We start from the raw sequence: 24,501 nt of genomic DNA on the forward strand, positions 1-24,501 counted from the left end.
TAAATAAATAACGAGCGTTTTCAAGTGCAGCTTTAGTAACGATGGTTTTGCTCCTATGAAGGTTCTAATGATGAAGGTAGCCTTCGGATGATTTTGGGAAACCAGGCCATGGTCAGGTGACGTTATTATTCTTATAACATCCTGGTCACACAGCGAATAAACGTTATGCTAATGTGTATTTTTGTGATATCTGAAAAGATTTAGGAATTTGTATCTGGTGACCAGGGGTTGGGGTCAATTACATTTTATTTTCAGTCAATTCAGGAAATTCAGTTTACTTTCTGAATTGAAAAGGACTGGTGGTGATGTCTGCGATGGTGGTCCTCACCCATAGAGTGTGGCTGGTAGGCCAGGGGAGCAGAGCTCTGCTGGGAGTCATCGCTCATCCCCATCCCGTTACCGCTGGTACAGGACAAGCCCCCTGCATTAGAGTCCTCAATGTTCCCACCACTGTTACAGCCAGAACCACAGCCCTTACGCAACCTAGAGAGAGAGAGAGAGAGAGAGAGACAGAGACAGAGAGACAGAGAGAGAGAGACAGAGAGAGAGAGACAGAGAGAGAGACAGAGAGAGAGACAGAGAGACAGACAGAGAGACAGAGAGAGAGAGAGAGAGAGAGAGAGAGAGAGACAGAGAGAGAGAGACAGAGAGAGAGACAGAGAGAGAGACAGAGAGACAGACAGAGAGACAGAGAGAGAGAGAGAGAGAGAGAGAGAGAGAGAGAGAGAGAGAGAGAGAGAGAGAGAGAGAGAGAGAGAGAGAGAGAGAGAGAGAGAGAGAGAGAGAGAGAGAGAGAGAGAGAGAGAGAGAGAGAGAGAGAGAAAGAAAGAAAGAGAGAGAGAGAGAGAGAAAGAAAGAGAGAAAGAGAGAGAGAGAGGAGGGGGGAGAGAAGTTACATCATCAGGTACTACAGATGAAAATCATCCGGCTGGCTAAATCTGGCACATTTACAGAAAATGTTGACTAATGTGCAGTAAACCTGTTACTTTAAGTAAATTCCTTTAACTGGGGACGGATTAAAAAGAGAACATTTAGAGAGAACACAAAACAGGAAACCCCACCGGCACTAATGAGTACAAATAATTAGCACTTACATCTACAATACAGCAACAGTTGTCACACAGTGCTTTGGCCAAGACCCCACAGAGAAAACAGAAGCACAGTGGAAACTCCCTAGAATAAACCTCAGAGAGAGAGAGAGTGGCAACGTCCCAATTATCTCTCCTTCCTATAATAATAATAATAATAATAATAATAATAATAATATGCCATTTAGCAGACGCTTTTAACCAAAGCGACTTACAGTCATGTGTGCATATATTTTTACGTATGGGTGGTCCCGGGGAATCGAACCCACTACCCTGGCGTTACAAGCGCCGTGCTCTACCAGCTGAGCTACAGAGGACCAATCAAAAGGTGCACTTGTTCACTTCCCTTCACGGATTTGAAAACGAAATGACTGGTATAAGAAATACACTATATATACAAAAGTACAGTTGAAGTCGGAAGTTTACATACACCTTAGCCAAATACATTTAAACTCAGTTTTTCACAATTCCTGACATTTAGTAAAAATTCCCTGTCTTAGATCAGTTAGGATCACCACTTTATTTTAAGAATGTGAAATGTCAGAATAATAGTAGAGAGAATTATTTATTTCAGCTTTTATTTCTTTCATCACATCCCAGTGGGTCAGAAGTTTACATACACTCAATTAGTATTTGGTAGCATTGCCTTTAAATGGTTTAACTTGGGTCAAACATTTCGGGTAGCCTTCCACAAGCTTCCCACAATAAGTTGGGTGAATTTTGGCCCATTCCTCCTGACAGAGCTGGTGTAACTGAGTCAGGTTTGTAGGCCTCCTTGCTCGCACACTCCTTTTCAGTTCTGCCCACAACTTTTCTATAGGATTGAGGTCAGGGCTTTGTGATGGCCACTCCAATACCTTGACTTTGTTGTTCTTAAGCCATTTTGCCACAACTTTGGAAGTATGCTTGGGGTCATTGTCCATTTGGAAGACCCATTTGCGATCAAGCTTTAAGTTCCTGACTGATGTCTTGAGATGTTGCTTCAATATATCCACATCATTTTCCTTCCTCATGATGCCATCTATTTTGTGAAGTGCACCAGTCCCTCCTGTAGCAAAGTACCCCCACAGCATGATGTTGCCACCGCCGTGCTTCACGGTTGGGATGGGGTTCTTCGGCTTGCAAGCGACCCCCTTTTTCCTCCAAACATAATGATGGTCATTATGGCCAAACAGTTCTATTTTTGTTTCATCAGACCAGAGGACATTTTTCCAAAAAGTACGATCTTTGTCCCCATGTGCAGTTGCAAACCGTAGTCTGGCTTTTTTATGGCAGTTTTGGAGCAGTGGCTTCTTCCTTGCTGAGCGGCCTTTCAGGTTATGTCGATATAGGACTCGTTTTACTGCGGATATAGATACTTTTGTACCTGTTTCCTCCAGCAAGGTCCTTTGCTGTTGTTCTGGGATTGATTTGCACTTTTCACACCAAAGTACGTTCATCTCTAGGAGACAGAACGCGTCTCCTTCCTGAGCGGTATGTCGGCTGCGCGGTCCCATGGTGTTTATACTAGCGTACTATTGTTTGTACAGATGAACATGGTACCTTCAGGCGTTTGGAAATTGCTCCCAAGGATGAACCAGACTTGTGGAGGTCTACAAAACATTTTCTGAAGTCTTGGCTGATTTATTTGGATTTTCCCATGATGTCAAGCAAAGAGGCACTGAGTTTGAAGGTAGGCCTTGAAATACATCCACAGGTACACCTCCAATTGACTCAAATTATGTCAATTAGCCTATCAGAAGCTTCTAAAGCCATGACATCATTTTCTGGAATTTTCCAAGCTGTTTAAAGGCACAGTCAACTTAGTGTATGTAAACTTCTGACCCACTGGAATTGTGATACAGTGAATTATAAGTGAAATAATCTGTCTGTAAACAATTGTTGGAGAAATTACTTGTGTCATGCACAAAGTAGATGTCCTAACCGACTTGCCAAAACTATAGTTTGTTAAGAAATTTGTGGAGTGGTTGAAAAACGAGTTTTAATGACTCCAACCTAAGTGTATGTAAACTTCTGACTTCAACTGTATGTGGACATCCCTTCAAATTAGTGGATTTGGCAATTTCAGCCACACCAGTCGCTGACAGGTGTATAAAATTGAGCACACAGCTATGCAATCTCCATAGACAAACATTGGCAGTAGAATGGCCTTACTGAAGAGCTCAGTGACTTTCAACGTGGCACCATCATAGGACGCCACCTTTCCAACACGTCAGTTTGACTGATTTCTGCCCTGCTAGATCTGCCCCGGTCAACTGTAAGTGCTGTTATTGTGAAGTGGAAACGTCTAGGAGCAACAACGGCTCAGCCGCAAAGTGGTAGGACACACAAGCTCACAGATCGCTGAGTTCCAAACTGCCTCTGGAAGCAACGTCAGCACAATAACTGTTCGTCGGGAGCTTCATAAAATGGATTTGGCCGAGTAGCCGCACACAAGCCTAAGATCACCATTCGCACAATGACAAGCATCGGCTGGAGTGGTGTAAAGCTTGCTACCATTGGACTCTGGAGCAGTGGAAACGCGTTCTCTGGAGTGATGAATCAAGCTTCACCATCTGGCAGTCCGACGGACGAATCTGGGTTTGGTGGATGCCAGGAGAACACTACCTGCCCGAATGCATAGTGCCAACTGTAAAGTTTGGTGGAGGAGGAATAATGGTCTGGGGCTGTTTTTCATGGTTTGGGCTAGGCCCCTTAGTTCCAGTGAAGGGAAATCTTAACGCTGCCAATGACATTCTAGATGATTCTGTGCTTCCAACTTTGTGGCTACAGTTTGGGGAAGGCCCTTTCCTGTTTCAGCATGACAATACCCCCGTGCACAAAGCGAGGTCCATACAGAAATGATTTGTCGAGATCGGTGTGGAAGAACTTGACTGGCCAGCACAGAGCCCCATCGAACACCATTTGGATGAATTGGAACGCCGACTGCGAGACAGGCCTAATCGCCCAACATCAGTGCCCGACCTCACTAATGCTCTTGTGGCTGAATGGAAGCAAGTCCCCCGCAGCAACGTTCCAACATCTAGTGGAAAGCCTTCCCAGAAGAGTGGAGGCTGTTGTAGCTGCAAAGGGGGGGGACCAACTCCATATTAATGCCCATGATTTTGGAATGAGATGTTTGACGAGCAGGGGTCCACATACTTTTGGTGTATGTTGGAAACTCCCACTAATCCATGCCTCCACCAATCTAAAGCTTTTAGTTCTGTTGGAAGTAGTGAACGACTGGAGGAGGAAGGAGATATGATTGGGAAACACCAAGAATCCTACCTGTGCCAGGTACTAACGATGAAGTTCCTTATATTCCCGATGCTGATTGGTCCTCCTCAGGATGTGACCTACCTGTGCCAGGTACTAACGATGAAGTTCCTTATATTCCCGATGCTGATTGGTCCTCCCCAGGATGTGACCTACCTGTGCCAGGTACTAACGATGAAGTTCCTTATATTCCCGATGCTGATTGGTCCTCCTCAGGATGTGACCTACCTGCGCCAGGTACTAACGATGAAGTTCCTTATATTCCCGATGCTGATTGGTCCTCCTCAGGATGTGACCTACCTGTGCCAGGTACTAACGATGAAGTTCCTTATATTCCCGATGCTGATTGGTCCTCCTCAGGATGTGACCTACCTGTGCCAGGTACTAACGATGAAGTTCCTTATATTCCCGATGCTGATTGGTCCTCCTCAGGATGTGACCTACCTGCGCCAGGTACTAACGATGAAGTTCCTTATATTCCCGATGCTGATTGGTCCTCCTCAGGATGTGACCTACCTGCGCCAGGTACTAACGATGAAGTTCCTTATATTCCCGATGCTGATTGGTCCTCCTCAGGATGTGACCTACCTGCGCCAGGTACTAACGATGAAGTTCCTTATATTCCCGATGCTGATTGGTCCTCCTCAGGATGTGACCTACCTGTGCCAGGCACTAACGATGAAGTTCCTTATATTCCCGATGCTGATTGGTCCTCCTCAGGATGTGACCTACCTGTGCCAGGTACTAACGATGAAGTTCCTTATATTCCCGATGCTGATTGGTCCTCCTCAGGATGTGACCTACCTGTGCCAGGTACTAACGATGAAGTTCCTTATATTCCCGATGCTGATTGGTCCTCCTCAGGATGTGACCTACCTGCGCCAGGTACTAACGATGAAGTTCCTTATATTCCCGATGCTGATTGGTCCTCCTCAGGATGTGACCTACCTGTGCCAGGTACTAATGATGAAGTTCCTTATATTCCCGATGCTGATTGGTCCTCCTCAGGATGTGACCTACCTGTGCCAGGTACTAACGATGAAGTTCCTTATATTCCCGATGCTGATTGGTCCTCCTCAGGATGTGACCTACCTGTGCCAGGTACTAACGATGAAGTTCCTTATATTCCCGATGCTGATTGGTCCTCCTCAGGATGTGACCTACCTGTGCCAGGTACTAACGATGAAGTTCCTTATATTCCCGATGCTGATTGGTCCTCCTCAGGATGTGACCTACCTGTGCCAGGTACTAACGATGAAGTTCCTTATATTCCCAATGCTGATTGGTCCTCCTCAGGATGTGACCTACCTGTGCCAGGTACTAACGATGAAGTTCCTTATATTCCCAATGCTGATTGGTCCTCCTCAGGATGTGACCTACCTGTGCCAGGTACTAACGATGAAGTTCCTTATATTCCCGATGCTGATTGGTCCTCCCCAGGATGTGACCTACCTGTGCCAGGTACTAACGATGAAGTTCCTTATATTCCCGATGCTGATTGGTCCTCCCAGGATGTGACCTAGCTGTGCGTGGGAGTTGCAATAGGATGTCATCAGGGACGACACGTAGATGGGATATCCAATGGGCTGGTCACATGAAGAGTTGATCATGTTGCGTAGCGCCTGTTTGGCGTTCTGGATGCTCCCGCGTTCCGGGTTCCTGTTCCGTAAGAACACCAGTTCCTGCTGCTGTCCCGCCCACAGACCTCTCACACACTCCTTATTAACCTGTAGGATGGAACCCAGAGATAAAACAGTTAACCCTAACCCACCCACAGACCTCTCACACACTCCTTCATTTAATAATACAGTTGAAAAACAAATGAGTTCCATAGTTCCATAGTGAGTTCCAGTTCCATAGTGAGTTCCATAGTGAGTTCCAGTTAGTTCCATAGTGAGTTCCATAGTTCCCTAGTTAGTTCCATAGTTCCACAGTGAGTTCCATAGTTCCCTAGTTAGTTCCATAGTTCCATTGTGTAACACGGAATATAATCCACTCTTATTATATTCACCGTTAGTTTTTCCTGACATTTCTTAGGCTTTATCCTTCTGGTTATCTTTCCCTTATCCTCTAGGTGCACCTGGTCATCTTTCCCTTATCCTCTAGGTGCACCTGGTCATCTTTCCCTTATCCTCTAGGTGCACCTGGTCATCTTTCCCTTATCCTCTAGGTGCACCTGGTCATCTTTCCCTTATCCTCTAGGTGCACCTGGTCATCTTTCCCTTATCCTCTAGGTGCACCTGGTCATCTTTCCCTTATCCTCTAGGTGCACCTGGTCATCTTTCCCTTATCCTCTAGGTGTACCTGGTCATCTTTCCCTTATCCTCTAGGTGCACCTGGTCACCTTTCCCTTATCCTCTAGGTGCACCTGGTCATCTTTCCCTTATCCTCTAGGTGCACCTGGTCATCTTTCCCCTTATCCTCTAGGTGCACCTGGTCATCTTTCCCTTATCCTCTAGGTGCACCTGGTCATCTTTCCCCTTATCCTCTAGGTGTACCTGGTCATCTTTCCCTTATCCTCTAGGTGCAACTGGTCATCTTTCCCTTATCCTCTAGGTGCACCTGGTCATCTTTCCCTTATCCTCTAGGTGCACCTGGTCATCTTTCCCTTATCCTCTAGGTGTACCTGGTCATCTTTCCCTTATCCTCTAGGTGCAACTGGTCATCTTTCCCTTATCCTCTAGGTGTACCTGGTCATCTTTCCCTTATCCTCTAGGTGCACCTGGTCATCTTTCCCTTATCCTTTAGGTGCACCTGGTCATCTTTCCCTTATCCTCTAGGTGCACCTGGTTATTTGTCCTTTCTTCTCTCGTTGGTGTCTGATTCAGGGCCGGTGTTCGTCCTCCTGCTGATTTTGGTGCAAATTAGCCCTCTCTCCGCAGTCTCCTGTCCTGTCTTCTCAGTCTCCTGTCCTCTCTCTCCGCAGTCTCCTGTCCTGTCTACTCAGTCTCCTCTCCTCTCTCTCTCCGCAGTCTCCTATCCTGTCTTCTCAGTCTCCTCTCCTCTCTCTCCGCAGTCTCCTATCCTGTCTTCTCAGTCTCCTCTCCTCTCTCTCCTGTCCTGTCTCCTCAGTCTCCTCTCCTCTCTCTCCGCAGTCTCCTATCCTGTCTTCTCAGTCTCCTCTCCTCTCTCTCCGCAGTCTCCTATCCTGTCTCCTCAGTCTCCTCTCCTCTCTCTCCGCAGTCTCCTATCCTGTCTCCTCAGTCTCCTCTCCTCTCTCTCCGCAGTCTCCTATCCTGTCTTCTCAGTCTCCTCTCCTCTCTCTCCGCAGTCTCCTGTCCTGTCTCCGCAGTCTCCTGTCCTGTCTCCGCAGTCTCCTGTCCTGTCTTCTCAGTCTCCTGTCCTGTCTCCGCAGTCTCCTGTCCTGTCTCCGCAGTCTCCTGTCCTGTCTCCTGTCCGGTCTCCGCAGTCTCCTGTCCGGTCTCCGCAGTCTCCTGTCCTGTCACCGCAGTCTCCTGTCCTGTCTCCGCAGTCTCCTGTCCTGTCTTCTCAGTCTCCTGTCCTCTCACTCTCCTGTCACCTCAGACTCCTCAGTCTCCTGTCCTCGCTCCTCAGCCTCCTGTCCCGTCCCCTCAGCCTCCTGTCCCGTCCCCTCAGCCTCCTGTCCCGTCTCCTCAGCCTCCTGTCCTGTCCTCTCTCCTCAGCCTCCTGTCCTCTCTCCTCAGCCTCCTGTCCCGTCCCCTCACCCTCCTGTCCCCTCTCCTCAGCCTCCTGTCCTCAGCCTCCTGTCCTCAGCCTCCTGTCCTCAGCCTCCTGTCCTCAGCCTCCTGTCCTCAGCCTCCTGTCCTCAGCCTCCTGTCCTCAGCCTCCTGTCCTCAGTCTCCTGTCCTCAGTCTCCTGTCCTCAGTCTCCTGTCCTCAGTCTCCTGTCCTCAGTCTCCTGTCCTCAGTCTCCTGTCCTCAGTCCTCTCTTGGTCATTAGCCTCCTCTCTCTCTGCTTCCTAAGCCCTGTCCTGTCCTGTCCTCTTTGCTCATCAGTCACCCAGATTGTCGCACCTTGATGACCCTAAAGCTGAGGTATCATCTGTTGAGCATGATGACCTACTAACCTTGATGACCCTAAAGCTGAGGTATCATCTGTTGAGCATGATGACCTACTAACCTTGATGACCCTAAAGCTGAGGTATCGTCTGTTGAGCATGATGACCTACTAACCTTGATGACCCTAAAGCTGAGGTATCGTCTGTTGAGCATGATGACCTACTAACCTTGATGACCCTAAAGCTGAGGTATCGTCTGTTGAGCATGATGACCTACTAACCTTGATGACCCTAAAACTGAGGTATCGTCTGTTGAGCATGATGACCTTGTACTCGTTGGTTCCCTCGTCCAGGACGTGGCGCAGGGTGAGTAGTGAGGGCGAGTTAGAGAGCACCGCGTTGCGCCAGGCCGGGTCACCCTCGTGGGCGATCACCAGGTTCTGCTGGTGGGAAGAGATCGCCTCGAACAGAACCACAGGCTCGTCATACTCATCTGGGGACGTGAAGTGGTCCTGGGACAGAGAGAAAAGGAGATCAGTATTTCTTTATTCTTTATAAAACAGTACAGAGGTAGAATAAAGGCGGAGATTTTCCTCATTACCCTGTGGTTGCTGGCCTGCTTCTCTAACTGTGAGGTTACTGCTACCCCTAGAGCAATGAAGACTTGACGCGGAGAAGGTTTGCCGTCATGTAGCGCCTCACCTGGTGTAGTTTGAGTGACATGCGGATCCCAGGTAACTCTCACCTGGTGTAGTTTGAGTGACATGCGTATCCCAGGTAACTCTCACCTGGTGTAGTTTGAGTGACATGCGTATCCCAGGTAACGCTCACCTGGTGTAGTTTGAGTGACATGCGTATCCCAGGTAACGCTCACCTGGTGTAGTTTGAGTGACATGCGTATCCCAGGTAACGCTCACCTGGTGTAGTTTGAGTGACATGCGTATCCCAGGTAACGCTCACCTGGTGTAGTTTGAGTGACATGCGTATCCCAGGTAACTCTCACCTGGTGTAGTTTGAGTGACATGCGTATCCCAGGTAACGCTCACCTGGTGTAGTTTGAGTGACATGCGTATCCCAGGTAACGCTCACCTGGTGTAGTTTGAGTGACATGCGTATCCCAGGTAACGCTCACCTGGTGTAGTTTGAGTGACATGCGTATCCCAGGTAACGCTCACCTGGTGTAGTTTGAGTGACATGCGTATCCCAGGTAACGCTCACCTGGTGTAGTTTGAGTGACATGCGTATCCCAGGTAACTCTCACCTGGTGTAGTTTGAGTGACATGCGTATCCCAGGTAACTCTCACCTGGTGTAGTTTGAGTGACATGCGGATCCCAGGTAACTCTCACCTGGTGTAGTTTGAGTGACATGCGTATCCCAGGTAACTCTCACCTGGTGTAGTTTGAGTGACATGCGTATCCCAGGTAACGCTCACCTGGTGTAGTTTGAGTGACATGCGTATCCCAGGTAACTCTCACCTGGTGTAGTTTGAGTGACATGCGTATCCCAGGTAACTCTCACCTGGTGTAGTTTGAGTGACATGCGTATCCCAGGTAACTCTCACCTGGTGTAGTTTGAGTGACATGCGGATCCCAGGTAACTCTCACCTGGTGTAGTTTGAGTGACATGCGTATCCCAGGTAACTCTCACCTGGTGTAGTTTGAGTGACATGCGTATCCCAGGTAACGCTCACCTGGTGTAGTTTGAGTGACATGCGTATCCCAGGTAACGCTCACCTGGTGTAGTTTGAGTGACATGCGGATCCCAGGCACCACCACCTTCCTCAGGAGTTCCATGTCGGCAAAGACCCACTCATCTCTCACCGAGGAGATCCGGAAGTCTCCCTTGAACAGCGCATGGAGTCCATACAGGAAAGACTCCAGGTTACTGGACATGTGGTGGGAGAGAGAGAGGAAAAGAGACAGGAAGGAGGAAAAATATCAACAACAACACCAAATCACAAAACAGTAAATCAGGATGAGACAGAGAAGCCAGGGCATTTATACATTCTGTACACCTTGTGTAGGTCTACAATCTTGTCCCTGACATCCTTGGAGAGCTCTTTGGTCTTGGCCATGGTGGAGAGTTTGGAATCTGATTGATTGATTGCTTCTGTGGACAGGTGTCTTTTATACAGGTAACAAACTGAGATTAGGAGCACTCCCTTTAAGAGTGTGCTCCTAATCTCAGCTCGTTACCTGTATAAAAAGACACCTGGGAGCCAGAAATCTTTCTGATTGAGAGGGGGTCAAATACTTATTTCCCTCATTAAAATGCAAATCAATTTATAACATTTGTGACATGCGTTTTTCTGGATTTTTTTGTTGTTATTCTGTCTCTCACTGTTCAAATAAACCTACCATTCAAATTATAGACTGATCATGTGTCTTTGTCAGTGGGCAAACGTACAAAATCAGCAGGGGATCAAATACTTTTTTCCCTCACTGTAGTTACCCAAAAAGTGTTAAACAAATCAAAATATATTTAATATTTGAGATTCTTCAAATAGCCACCCTTTGCTTTGATGACAGCTTTGCACACTCTTGGCATTCTCTCAACCACCTTCATGAGGTAGTCACCTGGAATGCATTTCAAATAACAGGTGTGCCTTCTTAAAAGTTAATTTGTGGAATTTCTTTCCTTCTTAATGCGTTTGAGCCAATCAGCTGTGTTGTGACAAGGTAGGGGGGGTATACAGAAGATAGCCCTATTTGGTAAAAGACCAAGTCCATATTATGGCAAGAACAGCTCAAATAAGCAAAGAGAAACAACAGTCCATCATTACTTTAAGACATGAAGGTCAGTCAATACAAAACATTTCAAGAACTTTGAAAGTTTCTTCAAGGGCAGTCGCAAAAACCATCAAGCGCTATGATGAAACTGGCTCTCATGAGGACCGCCACAGGAAAGGAAGACCCAGAGATACCTCTGCTGCAGAGGACACATTCATTAGAGTTACCAGGCTCAAAAATTGCAGCCCAAATAAATGCTTCAGAGAGTTCAAGTAACAGACACATCTCAACATCAACTGTTCAGAGGAGACTGTGTGAATTAGGTCTTCATGGTCGAATTGTTGCAAAGAAACACCTACTAAAGGACACCAAGAAAGACGAGCAATGGACATTAGACCGGTGGAAATTTGTCCTTTGGTCTGTAGTCCAAATTTTAGATTTTTGGTTCCAACCGCTGTGTCTTTGTGAGACGCAGTGTGGGGTGAATGGATGATCTCCACATGTGTATTTCCCACCGTAAAGCATGGAGGAGGAGGTTTTATGGTGTGGGGGTGCTTTGCTGGTGACAGAGTGAAGGAAAAGCAGCCAACAAGTGCTCAGCATATGTGGGAACTCCTTCAAGACTGTTGGAAAATAATTCCAGGTGAAGCTGGTTGACAGAATGCCAAGAGTGTGCAAAGCTGTCATCAAGGCAAAGGGTGGCTATTTGAAGAATCTCAAATATAACATATATTTTGATTTGTTTAACACTTTTTTGGTTACTACATGATTCCATATGTGTTCTTTTTTCGTTTTGACGTCTTCACTATTATTCAACAATGTAGAAAATAGTAAAAAAATAAAGAAAAACCCTTGAATGAGTAGGTGTGTCCAAAACTTTTGACCGGTAGTGTACAGTCCAGTTTGTGATTGATCAGATAGATACTGTAGCTAGTGACAGTCCTACCTAGACATGTGGTGTGATGATGACCCTAGGGCTCTCCTGCCCAGCACACACAGGCCAAAGCACAGCAACACCAGGGAAGAGTCCTTCTCACTGTCCAGCGGCTCCAGAGGAGAGGGAAAAGTAGAAGTAGATATATTTAGATTGGAATAAAAATCATGAACATACCAACAGAATAGTGGTAGCTGTCTCACGGTTTGTGTTATTTTCAGACAAAGACCAATTCTCCCCAATTTCGTGATGTCCAAATTGGTTGTTACAGTCTTGTCCCATCGCTGCAACTCCCGTACGGACTCATGAGAGGCGAAGGTCGAGAGCCATGCGTCCTCCGAAACACGACCCTGCCAAGCCGCACTGCTTCTTGACACACTGCTCGTTTAACCCGGAAGCCGCACCAATGTGTCGGAGGAAACGCCGTAGGGCTGGCAACCGTGTCAGCTTGCAGGCGCCCCGGCCCGCCACAAGGAGTCGCTAGAGCGCACGATGGGACAAGGACATCCCGGCCCGGCCAAACCCTCCCCTAACCCGGACGACGCTGGGCCAATTGTGCGCCGCCTCATGGGTCTCCCAGTCGCGGCCGGCTGCAACACAGCCCGGGATCGAACCCGGATCTGTGGTGACGCCTCCAGCACTGCAGTGCTCGGGAGGCCCTCCCATGGCTCAATCTCTAATAGTCTTTCTGTGATTCCTCACATACTGTCTACCTCCTCCCCTACTCAACCCTATCACAGGAGGTCCTCCCAAGGTCCATCCCCTCGGATCATCCACACCGATGTGTTTTGAGAATGAGGCGAGGAATTGAGAAAAGATACATTGAGAAAGAGCCCATGTTCCTACCTTGGCCTTGAAAGGACTTATTTACATTAAATCAGACATAATAATAATAAGACATGATTCTTAGTCTGGTCCCAGATCTGTTTGTGGTGTTTTGCCAATTCCTATGGTTGCCATCATGCCTAACAATGACCATTGGAGTAGGCAAGACAACACAAACAGATCTGCCTGGGACTCAGGCTACATGCTACATGCTACATGCTACATGCTACATGCTTCTACCTTGGCCCGTCGGGAGTTGCAGTACTGGATCCAGCCCAGGTAAACCTGGCAGAAGGAGTCCCTGGAGATACCAGCCAGGCGGTGGTCGTAGTCTTGGTCTATGTTGGGGTTAAAGGTCGGGTCCAGGTCCACGTAGTTCCTCTCTCCACAGGCCTTCAGACCCTCCTTCATCGTCTCATTGGCCAGCCACTCCTCCAGTTTGGTTGAGGCGATCACATAGTATATGATCCCCTGGAGAGAGGAAGTAAGTAGAGAAGACAAGTTGATCTTTACTAGGCGACAGAGATGTTTCCTGGACCACAGAGATGTTTCCTGGACCACAGAGATGTTTCCTGGACCACAGATCTCTCTACTGGACCACAGAGATGTTTCCTGGACCACAGAGATGTTTCCTGGACCACAGATCTCTCTACTGGACCACATAGATCTTTACAGGACCACAGAGATCTTTACTGGACCACAGAGATCTTTACAGGACCCCAGAGATCTTTACAGGACCACAGAGATCTTTACAGGACCACATAGATCTTTACTGAACCACAGAGATCTTAACAGGACCACAGAGATCTTTACAGGACCACAGAGATCTTTACTGGACCACAGAGATCTTTACTGAACCACAGAGACGGCAGATAAAGAAAACACCAGTATGATGCAACAGACTTAGAACATGGACACAACCAGGAAAACAAAAACAAACCACCTGATGGATGACCTGGCCAAGATGAACCACTCTTGGAGTGAGGCACAACATGTTGCCAAGAACAAGAATAGGTTCCCAAATGTCCCAAAGGAGATGAAGTAATTGGAACATCATTTTATTCTGATTGATGATTTTAAATCCCAAATTGGAGGGCTGCTGACCACAGATTGCACATGTTTTTAAACCAGTTTTTAACTTCCATTAATTTGTATGTGCTGTTCTGTCTCGCGTAACTATGTGGTGCTTTCTTGACCAAGGCTCACTTAAAAAAGAGATGTCACTCTCAAAATGTGACTTCTCTGGTTAAATACATTTTAAAAAGTTAGTAGCTAGACAAGCACGGTCACTCACCTTGACGTAGTAGGTGGTGAGGATACGTCTGAGGTCGAACACCTGGAGCATGGAGGCCGCGCTGTTGTCCGTGATGCTGTAGCCCTCCAGGACGTACTTGGTGACCAGCACCTCCCAGGCCAGCCAGCGCTGTCCGAAGGCCGCGTTGAAGGACAGGACATGGGGCAGGTGGCCTGGCTCACAGCAACAGCAGCTCTCATCCTCCTCCACCCCCTCCGTAATGGCCTCCACCTCCCTCTGCTGGCAGTACGTACCTGGGTGGGGGGGAGACAGGACGGCTTCAGAAACATGCTATAATGCTTCATAAACACTCTGACACTACAGCCCCTAACTCCCGCTGCTGGCAGTACATACTGGGGGGAGGTCATAAGAGTTATACTCTATAAGAGTTAAACTATGACTGAATTGTTATAATTGACTGATGTCAATGGGAGACTTGTGCATAAACGGTGGTGATAAGGGCAGATCTTAACCCCCTAGAGTTGGTTGATGCACCGGTGCGTAAATCTATATTACATAAAATAAAATAAATCCCCATCAAATTCCGTCAGTTTAAGCTAGAGATGTTTTTTTGTTGTTGTTTATTTTGCATCGGATTTTGCAATCCACCGCATCCAACAGTGTCCGCGGATGAGTCTCAATCCACCGCATCCAACAGTGTCCGCGGAGGAGTCTCAATCCACCGCATCCAACAGTGTCCGCGGACGAGTCTCAATCCACCGCATCCAACAGTGTCCGCGGATGAGTCTCAATCCACCGCATCCAACAGTGTCTGCGGATGAGTCTCAATCCACCGCATCCAACAGTGTCTGCGGATGAGTCTCAATCCACCGCATCCAACAGTGTCTGCGGATGAGTCTCAATCCACCGCATCCAACAGTGTCTGCGGATGAGTCTCAATCCACCGCATCCAACAGTGTCTGCGGATGAGTCTCAATCCACCGCATCCAACAGTGTCCGCGGATGAGTCTCAATCCACCGCATCCAACAGTGTCCGCGGATGAGTCTCAATCCACCGCATCCAACAGTGTCCGCGGATGAGTCTCAATCCACCGCATCCAACAGTGTCCGCGGATGAGTCTCAATCCACCGCATCCAACAGTGTCCGCGGATGAGTCTCAATCCACCACATCCAACAGTGTCCGCGGATGAGTCTCAATCCACCGCATCCAACAGTGTCCGCGGATGAGTCTCAATCCACCGCATCCAACAGTGTCTGCGGATGAGTCTCAATCCACCACATCCAACAGTGTCCGCGGATGAGTCTCAATCCACCGCATCCAACAGTGTCCACATCTGCGGTGAAAGGTGACAGAGCTAGAGCGGTGTTTTTCAGACCATGAGACATCCCGAAAATCATTATTCTCACGAAAACGTCTGTGGCGTCCGAACGGTTGGACATACAAACTAATGGGACCCCACTGTGGAAAGGGGAGATTCTCACGAACACGGTGGTGTTCTCCGGTTTGCTCTACGACCCCCCACAAGTGTCACGGGACTCGTCTGAAGGTACAGATTTTTAAAAAAAACTAATGGAAGTATGAAGGTAGTTTTGTGCCTACCCAGAAAAAGGGTTTAAATATGTGATTTAAAATTAAAATGCTTTTTTATATCTCCTAGATATAGTACAGACGCTTTATGATTTATGTTTTGACTGTCCTTTATGAATGTGTTATTCAATGTGTTTCTATGGGCTTTAGTAGTAAAGGCCAAAATAAATATTTTCTCAAATCATTTTTTATATATATATATTTTCTTATACCTAAAGGGGTCCTAAAATTCTAAATCAAATCGCTAAATGAGCCATAGTACGCCCATCTCAAAACAATTCCATTAGTCAGCTTAGAACCCCCTTTCCCCCTTCCCAGCTTAGAACCCCCTTCCCCCCCTTCCCTTTCCCCTCCCCCTTTCCTTCTTCCCCCTTCCCCCTTTTCCCCCCTTCCCCCTTTTCCCCCTTCCCCCTTTTCCCCCTTCCCCTTTCCCTTTCCCTTCCCCCTTTTTCCCCTTTCCCCCCTTTCCCCCAACGTCTTAGAAGCTAAAGACATTTTAGGCCCCAATTCCACAAGGCAACTTCAAGACCTGGGGGGGTGGTGGTCTCAAATGGCACCCTATTCCCTATATAGTCCACTACTTTTGACCAGAGCCTGAAGTAGTGCACTATAAAGTAAATACCCACTATATATTGAATAGGGTCCCATTTGGGACTCAACCCGGAACACTTCATATACACACTATGCTACAAGGCCTAATTTGAGAGTCCCTCCTCCTCCCGACCTCTGAACTCCAGTCCTCGGAGCTGGAAGGTGACCAGTCCGTTGCCGATCTCCACCAGGTGAACCAGGGCGTTGAGGTATTCTGAAGCCAGGATGAAGCAGTCCCCTGTCCCATAGTTGCCCCAGCGGCCCAGCAGCAGATCCCCACACAGGCTGTGCTGCAGGGAGCGCGTCAGGTGCTCATAGAAGATAGAGTTCAGGTTGTTGTCGTCAGAACCTGGAGGAGGAAGGAAGGAAGGAAGGAAGGAAGGAGGGACGGAGGGAGGGAGGGAGGGAAGGAAGGAGGGAGGGAGGGAGGGAGGGAGGGAGGGAGAGAGGGAGAGAGGGAGAGAGGGAGAGAGGGAGAGAGGGAGGGAGGGAGGGAGGGAGGGAGGGAGGGAGGGAGGGAGGGAGGGAGGGAGGGAGGGAGGGAGGGAGGGAGGGAGGGAGGGAGGAATTAAGCTCAACTACAAAGGGACATTTTCCTGAATGAAAATTGTGTGACTTTCTTCAGCTGGTCCAAAGTATGTTTATGGTAGTCGAATATGTTTAGTTGAATGGTGAGAGGCTAGCGTTGAAAACCTGAGGCTACTGGAAGTAGCACAAGTAATTATATAGGATTTACTACTGCCTCTTTCCAACCAAGGTACATGAACCGTGTACGCAAGCTGAAGGTGAGAAGAACGTTTGGTAATACGGCTAGATCAGAGTACTCTAGTCGATAAAATTGGACTGTGAGTTAAACCGTAGCTACAGATAAAGACCTCCACCTGGGATTCTGTCCAGCTGAGACGCCAGTCTGGTGTTGGAGTGATCCACTCTCTTAGTGCTGCAATAGACAACAGATCAGGCAAGAATCACACACAGACAAACAAAAATTTACCAACAGGAGTCAAATCAATACACTGATTCTAATTTTTTAACTCTTCTCCCGGAGTGTACACTAGCACTCTCCCCTTCGTGGAACCATGAGAGGCAGTGTGCAAGGGTACACTTTGGGAGGAGGGTAAAGAGTCAGAACACAGGGTACACTTTGGGAGGAGGGTAAAGAGTCAGAACACAGGGTACACTTTGGGAGGAGGGTAAAGAGTCAGAACACAGGGTACACTTTGGGAGGAGGGTAAAGAATCAGAACACAGGGTACACTTTGGGAGGAGGGTAAAGAATCAGAACACAGGGTACACTTTGGGAGGAGGGTAAAGAATCAGAACACAGGGTACACTTTGGGAGGAGGGTAAAGAATCAGAACACAGGGTACACTTTGGGAGGAGGGTAAAGAGTCAGAACACAGGGTACACTTTGGGAGGAGGGTAAAGAATCAGAACACGGCCATAGCAGTATCAGAGAGCTCGTTACTTGTAGTCTCTCTCCCAGAACTTGACGGGTCTGACATAGGAGGTGATGAAGATGGCGCTGCCCAGGAAGGGGTTGAGCGGAGTAGAGAGGACTGCTGACACCACAGCCTGAACAAGCAGCATGGCAGAGTCTGGGAGAGGGCTAAGGAGTCAAGGAGCTTTAGAAGAAACAGCACAAGACCTTTCATAAATCATAGAGACACCAAGTCCCCAAAATAATTGATGACATTATCCGGGTGAAAGCAGTCAAGGAAAGGGTTGGCTGTGTATCAAGTCCTTTAACATCTGACTGGGGTTTAACACGGACGTAGAGCTGATAACGGAGCCAAAGCTCTTTAACCATCTGCTGAGGTTGGACTGACACTAGTGATGTGGAGGTCTATGGTGAGCCCGGTGAATGAAGGATACGAGGCTGGGCGAAGGGCTGGGCGAAGGCGTGGAAGGCCGACCCCCAGGTGATCTGCCAGGGAGCGATGTAGGTGTAGACAAAACACAGCTTGTAGAACAGCTCCCACAGCTACAGGATGGGGGGGAGACAGAGAGAGAGAGAGAGAGAGAGAGAGAGAGAGACAGACAGACAGACAGACAGACAGACAGACAGACAGACAGACAGACAGAGAGAGAGAGAGAGACAGAGAGAGAGAGAGAGAGACAGAGAGAGAGAGAGAGAGAGAGAGAGAGACAGAGAGAGAGAGAGAGTGTTAAACTCATCTGAACTACACAGACACTAGTTGGATGTTCTATACACTGAACAACCTGTATATCCCATTACATAGCAGAGGGCTGTGTGGCAGTAGGAGGAAAAACACAACTAACTATTGAACTGTGTGCCCTAATGAACAGGGCCCAGATGTCAGGGTAAAATGCTTTGTCACCTTGCTGAAGACGATGGACATGAGGAAGAGGTCCAGCAGCAGGGTCTCCGAGAGGTTGCGGTAGTCGAAGGTGAAGAAGAGGACGGTGAAGAGTACTGTGATGTACTGGTAGGTGGGGCTACTGTAGGAGGAACGAAGCAGCTTCAGACCTGCCACTGTTATCATCAACGCTCCAACCCTGGAGAGGAGAGGAGGGGGAGGAGAGAGAGGGGGGAGAGAGAGAGGAGGGGGAGAGAGAGAGGAGGGGGAGGAGAGAGAGGGGGGGGGAGAGAGAGAGAGAGAGGAGGGGGAGGAGAGAGGGGGGGGGGAGAGAGAGGGGGGAGATGAAAAGAGAGATAAGAATAGGATGTTATAAGACCAACCAAGGTACATGAAGACTCCTGCTTAACTAGTTGGTTAAGATGACACAAATACAAAATACAACAGGATAGATTACAGATTACCAGCTGATTGGAAACTGGGTGTAAACTGACCTCACTTCAACCACCTTTGCACACTGGGTTACCATGTGAGACACAGAACAGAGAGACAATCCACAGAGGAGAAAGAAACATGCAGAAGATATAAAGAAGACAGACAGACAGAGGAGAGAGAGAGAGAGAGACAGAGACGGCGAGAGGAGAGAGAGAGAGAGAGAGAGAGAGAGAGAGAGAGAGAGAGAGGGAGAGGAGAGAGACAGACAGACAGACAGGGAGAGGAGAGAGAGAGAGACAGAGACAGGGAGAGGAGAGAGAGAGAGAGACAGACAGACAGAGAGGGAGAGGAGAGAGACAGACAGACAGACAGGGAGAGGAGAGAGAGAGAGACAGACAGACAGAGAGGGAGATCAGAGAGAGAGAGAGAGAGAGAGAGCGAGAGAGAGAGAGACAGGGTCAGAGAGAGAGGAGAGAGAGAGAGAGAGAGGGACAGACAGAGAGAGAGGGACAGACAGACAGAGAGAGATGGACGGACGGACAGACAGAGGGACAGACAGAGGGAGAAAGAAACATGCAGAAGATATAAAGAAGACAGACAGACAGACAGAGGAGAGAGAGAGAGAGAGAGAGACAGAGACGGGGAGAGGAGAGAGACAGAGACAGGGAGAGGAGAGAGAGAGAGACAGACAGACAGAGAGGGAGAGGAGAGAGACAGACAGACAGACAGGGAGAGGAGAGAGAGAGAGACAGACAGACAGAGAGGGAGATCAGAGAGAGAGAGAGAGAGAGAGAGAGAGAGAGAGAGAGAGAGAGAGAGAGAGACAGGGTCAGAGAGAGAGGAGAGAGAGAGAGAGAGGGACAGACAGAGAGAGAGGGACAGACAGAGAGAGATGGACGGACGGACAGACAGAGGGACAGACAGAGGGACAGTTAGATATTTACTAGTAGGTAGAGGACTCACTCAGTGTCCAGTTTCCTGGGACTGGCCAGTTCCCTGGCACTGCCACTCAGCTCGTTGAGGATGACCAGGGGATACAGAACATTCTTCTCCAAGAACAACAGCCACACATAGAGCCTCTCAAACCACATCACATGCGCCTCACCTACAAACAAAGGGTTCGTTACGTCAGTTAGCCAAGTGGGTACGTATGTTCTCATTACACTTTATATTTGTTTTATTGACACTTGGAAAATAACTTCCCACCACCTCCCGTGGGGTACTCAAATATCAATTTTAGTCATTGAGCAGACGCTCTTACCCTGAGAGACTTAGCCTACAAAAATCAGTGGATTCAACTGAGATAAGGTAAACGAACTTGGGGTGACTGACCCCTGACCTCCAACTGGTGGTACTCCTTGGTCTTGAGCAGTGGCTGTGAGAGGCAGTACCAGGGCAGCTGCTTGCGGACTTGTGGCAGCAGGTAGTGGGTTAGCAGGCCCACGGCCCCCAGTAGAGAGTAGAGCACGTAACTCAGGAACGGCTGGGGTACACAGGGAAACGAGACAGAGTTTAACATACAAAGACGTCATACATGTGATAAGATTAAAAAAATTATATAGTGTCAACTTATCTTAAATCAGGTCTTTCCTTATAAGGACTCAACTGCTCGACACACACCAAGAGGTTGGAAACCAGGAGCATTGCAATGCCACCAAAGCAGTTTAGTGCCTTACTCAAGGGCACAACGGCAAAAAGAGATGGAGACATTTTTTTTATTTGACATTTTAGTCATTTAGCAGACGCTCTTATCCAGAGCGACTTACAGTTAGTGAGTGCATACAATATATATATATTAGGGCTGTCAAAAATAGCGCGTTAACGACGTTAATTAGTTGTTTGCTGTTAATTACGTCAATTTTTTTAACGCATTGCACGCATGCGCAGTGTGACAAATTATTCAGGTCAGGAAAGTGGTTGGGAGCTAGAGGCGAGATGGAGCAAGGTGAGCAAAGTGGGCCTATTGACGGATTCAAATATAAAAAGAATGATGATGGTACAGTTAACAAGTACAAGGTTATTTGCAAGATTTGTAAGAAGGAGTTTCAATTTCACCGGAGCTGTTCAAGCTTGAAGTACCATGTCAACGCCAAACATGCGTTTGCTGGGCCGTCAGATTCAGCAAGTGGTTTGCGCCAGACCACGCTGAATGTTTGCAGGCAATTAACAAAATCAACCTCAGATAATTTGACCAACACAATAGCAAAATGGATTGCAAAGGATTGTAGACCCATTAGCATTGTAGAAGACTCAGGTTTCCTTGATGTTTTGCAAGTGGCGTCTCAAGACTCATTCTATAAGCCACCGTCAAGAGCCACAGTTATGAAGAAAATCCACGAGCTCTATGAAAACGAAAAAGAAAAAAGGAAAGAGGTCTTGGCTCAAGTAAATCATATCGCCCTGACAGGAGACCATTGGACATCAGTGAGTAACAACAATTACCTCGGAGTAACTGCACATTTAATCAGTGACACGTGGGAACTGAAGTCTTTTGCGCTGACTATATTAAAAACTGAGGAGCGTCATTTTGCGGAGGCTTGTAAAGAACAGTTCCTGTCTGTTGCACGTGAGTGGGACATCGAGGGCAAGACTACAACCATTGGGACTGACAGTGCACGCAACATGGTTGCCGCAATTCGACTTACACGCTATGAACACATGAACTGTGTCGCTCACATGGTGCAGAGAAGTGTCACAGTGAGTCTTGCTGACAGCGGCTTTGTAAATGCTTTGGCCAAGGCTCGCAAAGTTGTCGGTCATTTTAAGCACAGCCCAGCAAATGCTGCGGAGCTTCAAGCACAACAAGTCAGCCTGGGGAAAGAAGCAAGAGCCATTGATCCAGGATGTTCCAACACGTTGGAATTCGACGCTGGAAATGGTCAAGCGCGTGAGCAGAAATAAAGAGGCTGTCATCGCAGCCCTGGACAATCAGGAGCACAAACTCGTTTTGCCGACCGCAGCAGAGTGGGATAAACTGCAGAGGCTGGAGACACTTCTAGAGCCATGCAGGTAAATCAGTCTGTAACTTATCAAATAACATCGCTTTGATTATTTTCTGGAATGAATTAAACCAAGTCAAATATCAATAACATGTATCTATGTAAAAAATAATGATGATGATAATAATAATAATAATATGTTGATAACCACTGTTCTAATAATACACTGTCTCTGTGTGCATGTGTGTGTGTTTGTGTGCGTAGGTATGTAACTGAGCTCCTGGGTGGAGAGGCCTATGTCTCCTGTTCTGTGGTACTACCTTCTCTCTGCCACTTGCGTCTCAAGATGGAAGCCTGTGATGAGGACCCTGCATATGTGGTGAGATTCAAGACCAAGTTCAAGGAGGACCTAGCATCCCGTCAAGAACAGCTCAACAATGCATGGCTCCAGATTGCTACAGTTTTGGATCCTCGTTTCAAAGACTTGAAATGCCTGCCCAAGACAGACAGGGAAGAGGTGTGGACCACACTTGAAGGGATGCTGCAACAAGAATCACCCAGAAGGTCTTCACAGACACATGATGATGGGCCACCCAGGAAGAAAATCAGCCTTCTGCAAATGGGCTCAGATTCAGAATCAGAAGATGAAGAGGTCCAACCTGCCATACAGAGGTACAGAGCAGAGCCCACCATTAAATTGGAGGACTGCCCCTTGAGGTGGTGGGCATCTCATTCAGGAGCCCATGAGAAGCTGGCCTCACTAGCTCACAAATATCTAGCCACTCCTGCAACCACTGTTCCCTGTGAACGACTTTTCTCAGTTGCAGGTCACATTGTGAACAAGAAAAGGTCAGCTTTACTTTCAGAAAATGTGAACAAGTTAGTTTGCCTCAGCAACTGGCTGAAAGATGATGAAGCTCAGTAGATTTGAAAGGTGATGTTCAAACAAAAAGACCAGTTTCAGTGCAACATGTTATAGTAGTTAGCAACTGGATTTTTTGAGCAACTGGATTAAAGAATGGAGGAAAAGGTAAAAGATTGTTCTTTGGTTTGATTTAAAAGTTTTATTGAAAATGTTTTTTTCCACAGATGACTCAAATTGTGCAAAAATGTGGTAGGTCACTGTTATGATTTGACTACATTTATTGCTTTCTGTTCAATTGAATACTGTAAATTGTACATCCTGGTTAAGAGGAATGCCAAAGAGGAAGTGATGGAACATTACAAAGACAAATATTATGGTGTGTAGTATGTTTCAGCTTGATTTAAAACACCATTATTTGGCTGTGTTAATAAACAGACATAATATGAAAATTATGTATCTGTGTCCTGTTATTTATCTTTTGGTATGCATTTCAGAAAAAAAAATGGTTAGGATTCAGGTGTAATTGCAAATAGTGATTAATCATGATTAATCCACTGAAAATTCTGATTAATTTGATTAAAAATTTTAATCATTTGACAACCCTAATATATATATATATATATATATATATATATATACACATATATATATATATATATACACATATATATATACACATATATATATATACACACACACAGTGGGGGAAAAAAGTATTTAGTCAGCCACCAATTGTGCAAGTTCTCCCACTTAAAAAGATGAGAGAGGCCTGTAATTTTCATCATAGGTACACGTCAACTATGACAGACAAAATGAGAATTTTTTTTCCTGAAAATCACATTGTAGGATTTTTAATGAATTTATTTGCAAATTATGGTGGAAAATAAGTATTTGGTCAATAACAAAAGTTTCTCAATACTTTTGTAATATACCCTTTGTTGGCAATGACACAGGTCAAACGTTTTCTGTAAGTCTTCACAAGGTTTTCACACACTGTTGCTGGTATTTTGGCCCATTCCTCCATGCAGATCTCCTCTAGAGCAGTGATGTTTTGGGGCTGTCGCTGGGCAACACGGACTTTCAACTCCCTCCAAAGATTTTCTATGGGGTTGAGATCTGGAGACTGGCTAGGCCACTCCAGGACCTTGAAATGCTTCTTACGAAGCCACTCCTTCGTTGCCCGGGCGGTGTGTTTGGGATCATTGTCATGCTGAAAGACCCAGCCACGTTTCATCTTCAATGCCCTTGCTGATGGAAGGAGGTTTTCACTCAAAATCTCACGATACATGGCCCCATTCATTCTTTCCTTTACACGGATCAGTCGTCCTGGTCCCTTTGCAGAAAAACAGCCCCAAAAGCATGATGTTTCCACCCCCATGCTTCACAGTAGGTATGGTGTTCTTTGGATGCAACTCAGCATTCTTTGTCCTCCAAACACGACGAGTTGAGTTTTTACCAAAAAGTTCTATTTTGGTTTCATCTGACCATATGACATTCTCCCAATCCTCTTCTGGATCATCCAAATGCACTCTAGCAAACTTCAGACGGGCCTGGACATGTACTGGTTTAAGCAGGGGGACACGTCTTGCACTGCAGGATTTGAGTCCCTGGCGGCGTAGTGTGTTACTGACGGTAGGCTTTGTTACTTTGGTCCCAGCTCTCTGCAGGTCATTCACTAGGTCCCCCTGTGTGGTTC

The 24,501-nt window shown here is 47.1% G+C and overlaps 2 protein-coding genes across 2 annotated transcripts in view; one reads left to right on the forward strand and one right to left on the reverse strand.

Annotated features, from left to right (window-relative positions):
- The window catches only part of LOC121544221 (pecanex-like protein 1), a 121,873-nt gene that overhangs the window by 9,650 nt on the left and 87,722 nt on the right, over positions 1-24,501 (reverse strand). Inside the window, exons 20-33 of the mRNA XM_045209034.1 lie at positions 20,334-20,484; positions 19,965-20,106; positions 18,588-18,765; positions 18,121-18,229; positions 17,714-17,843; positions 17,128-17,186; positions 16,380-16,595; positions 14,106-14,359; positions 13,052-13,282; positions 11,999-12,099; positions 10,057-10,207; positions 8,604-8,834; positions 5,796-6,070; positions 329-483 (exon numbers count right to left, since the gene is read on the reverse strand). Coding sequence (XP_045064969.1) covers positions 329-483; positions 5,796-6,070; positions 8,604-8,834; positions 10,057-10,207; positions 11,999-12,099; positions 13,052-13,282; positions 14,106-14,359; positions 16,380-16,595; positions 17,128-17,186; positions 17,714-17,843; positions 18,121-18,229; positions 18,588-18,765; positions 19,965-20,106; positions 20,334-20,484 — 2,383 coding nt within the window. The remainder of the gene's footprint in view (positions 1-328; positions 484-5,795; positions 6,071-8,603; positions 8,835-10,056; positions 10,208-11,998; positions 12,100-13,051; positions 13,283-14,105; positions 14,360-16,379; positions 16,596-17,127; positions 17,187-17,713; positions 17,844-18,120; positions 18,230-18,587; positions 18,766-19,964; positions 20,107-20,333; positions 20,485-24,501) is intronic.
- On the forward strand, positions 21,822-22,873 carry LOC123482218 (zinc finger BED domain-containing protein 4-like). Its single transcript, XM_045209068.1, has 2 exons — positions 21,822-22,010; positions 22,205-22,873. The coding sequence occupies exons 1-2, from the start codon at positions 21,877-21,879 to the stop codon at positions 22,863-22,865; spliced, it is 795 nt and encodes a 264-aa protein (XP_045065003.1). The 5' UTR covers positions 21,822-21,876; the 3' UTR covers positions 22,866-22,873.

The sequence above is a fragment of the Coregonus clupeaformis genome, chromosome 29 (genome assembly GCF_020615455.1).
Source record: "Coregonus clupeaformis isolate EN_2021a chromosome 29, ASM2061545v1, whole genome shotgun sequence".
NCBI classification, from domain to species: domain Eukaryota; kingdom Metazoa; phylum Chordata; class Actinopteri; order Salmoniformes; family Salmonidae; genus Coregonus; species Coregonus clupeaformis.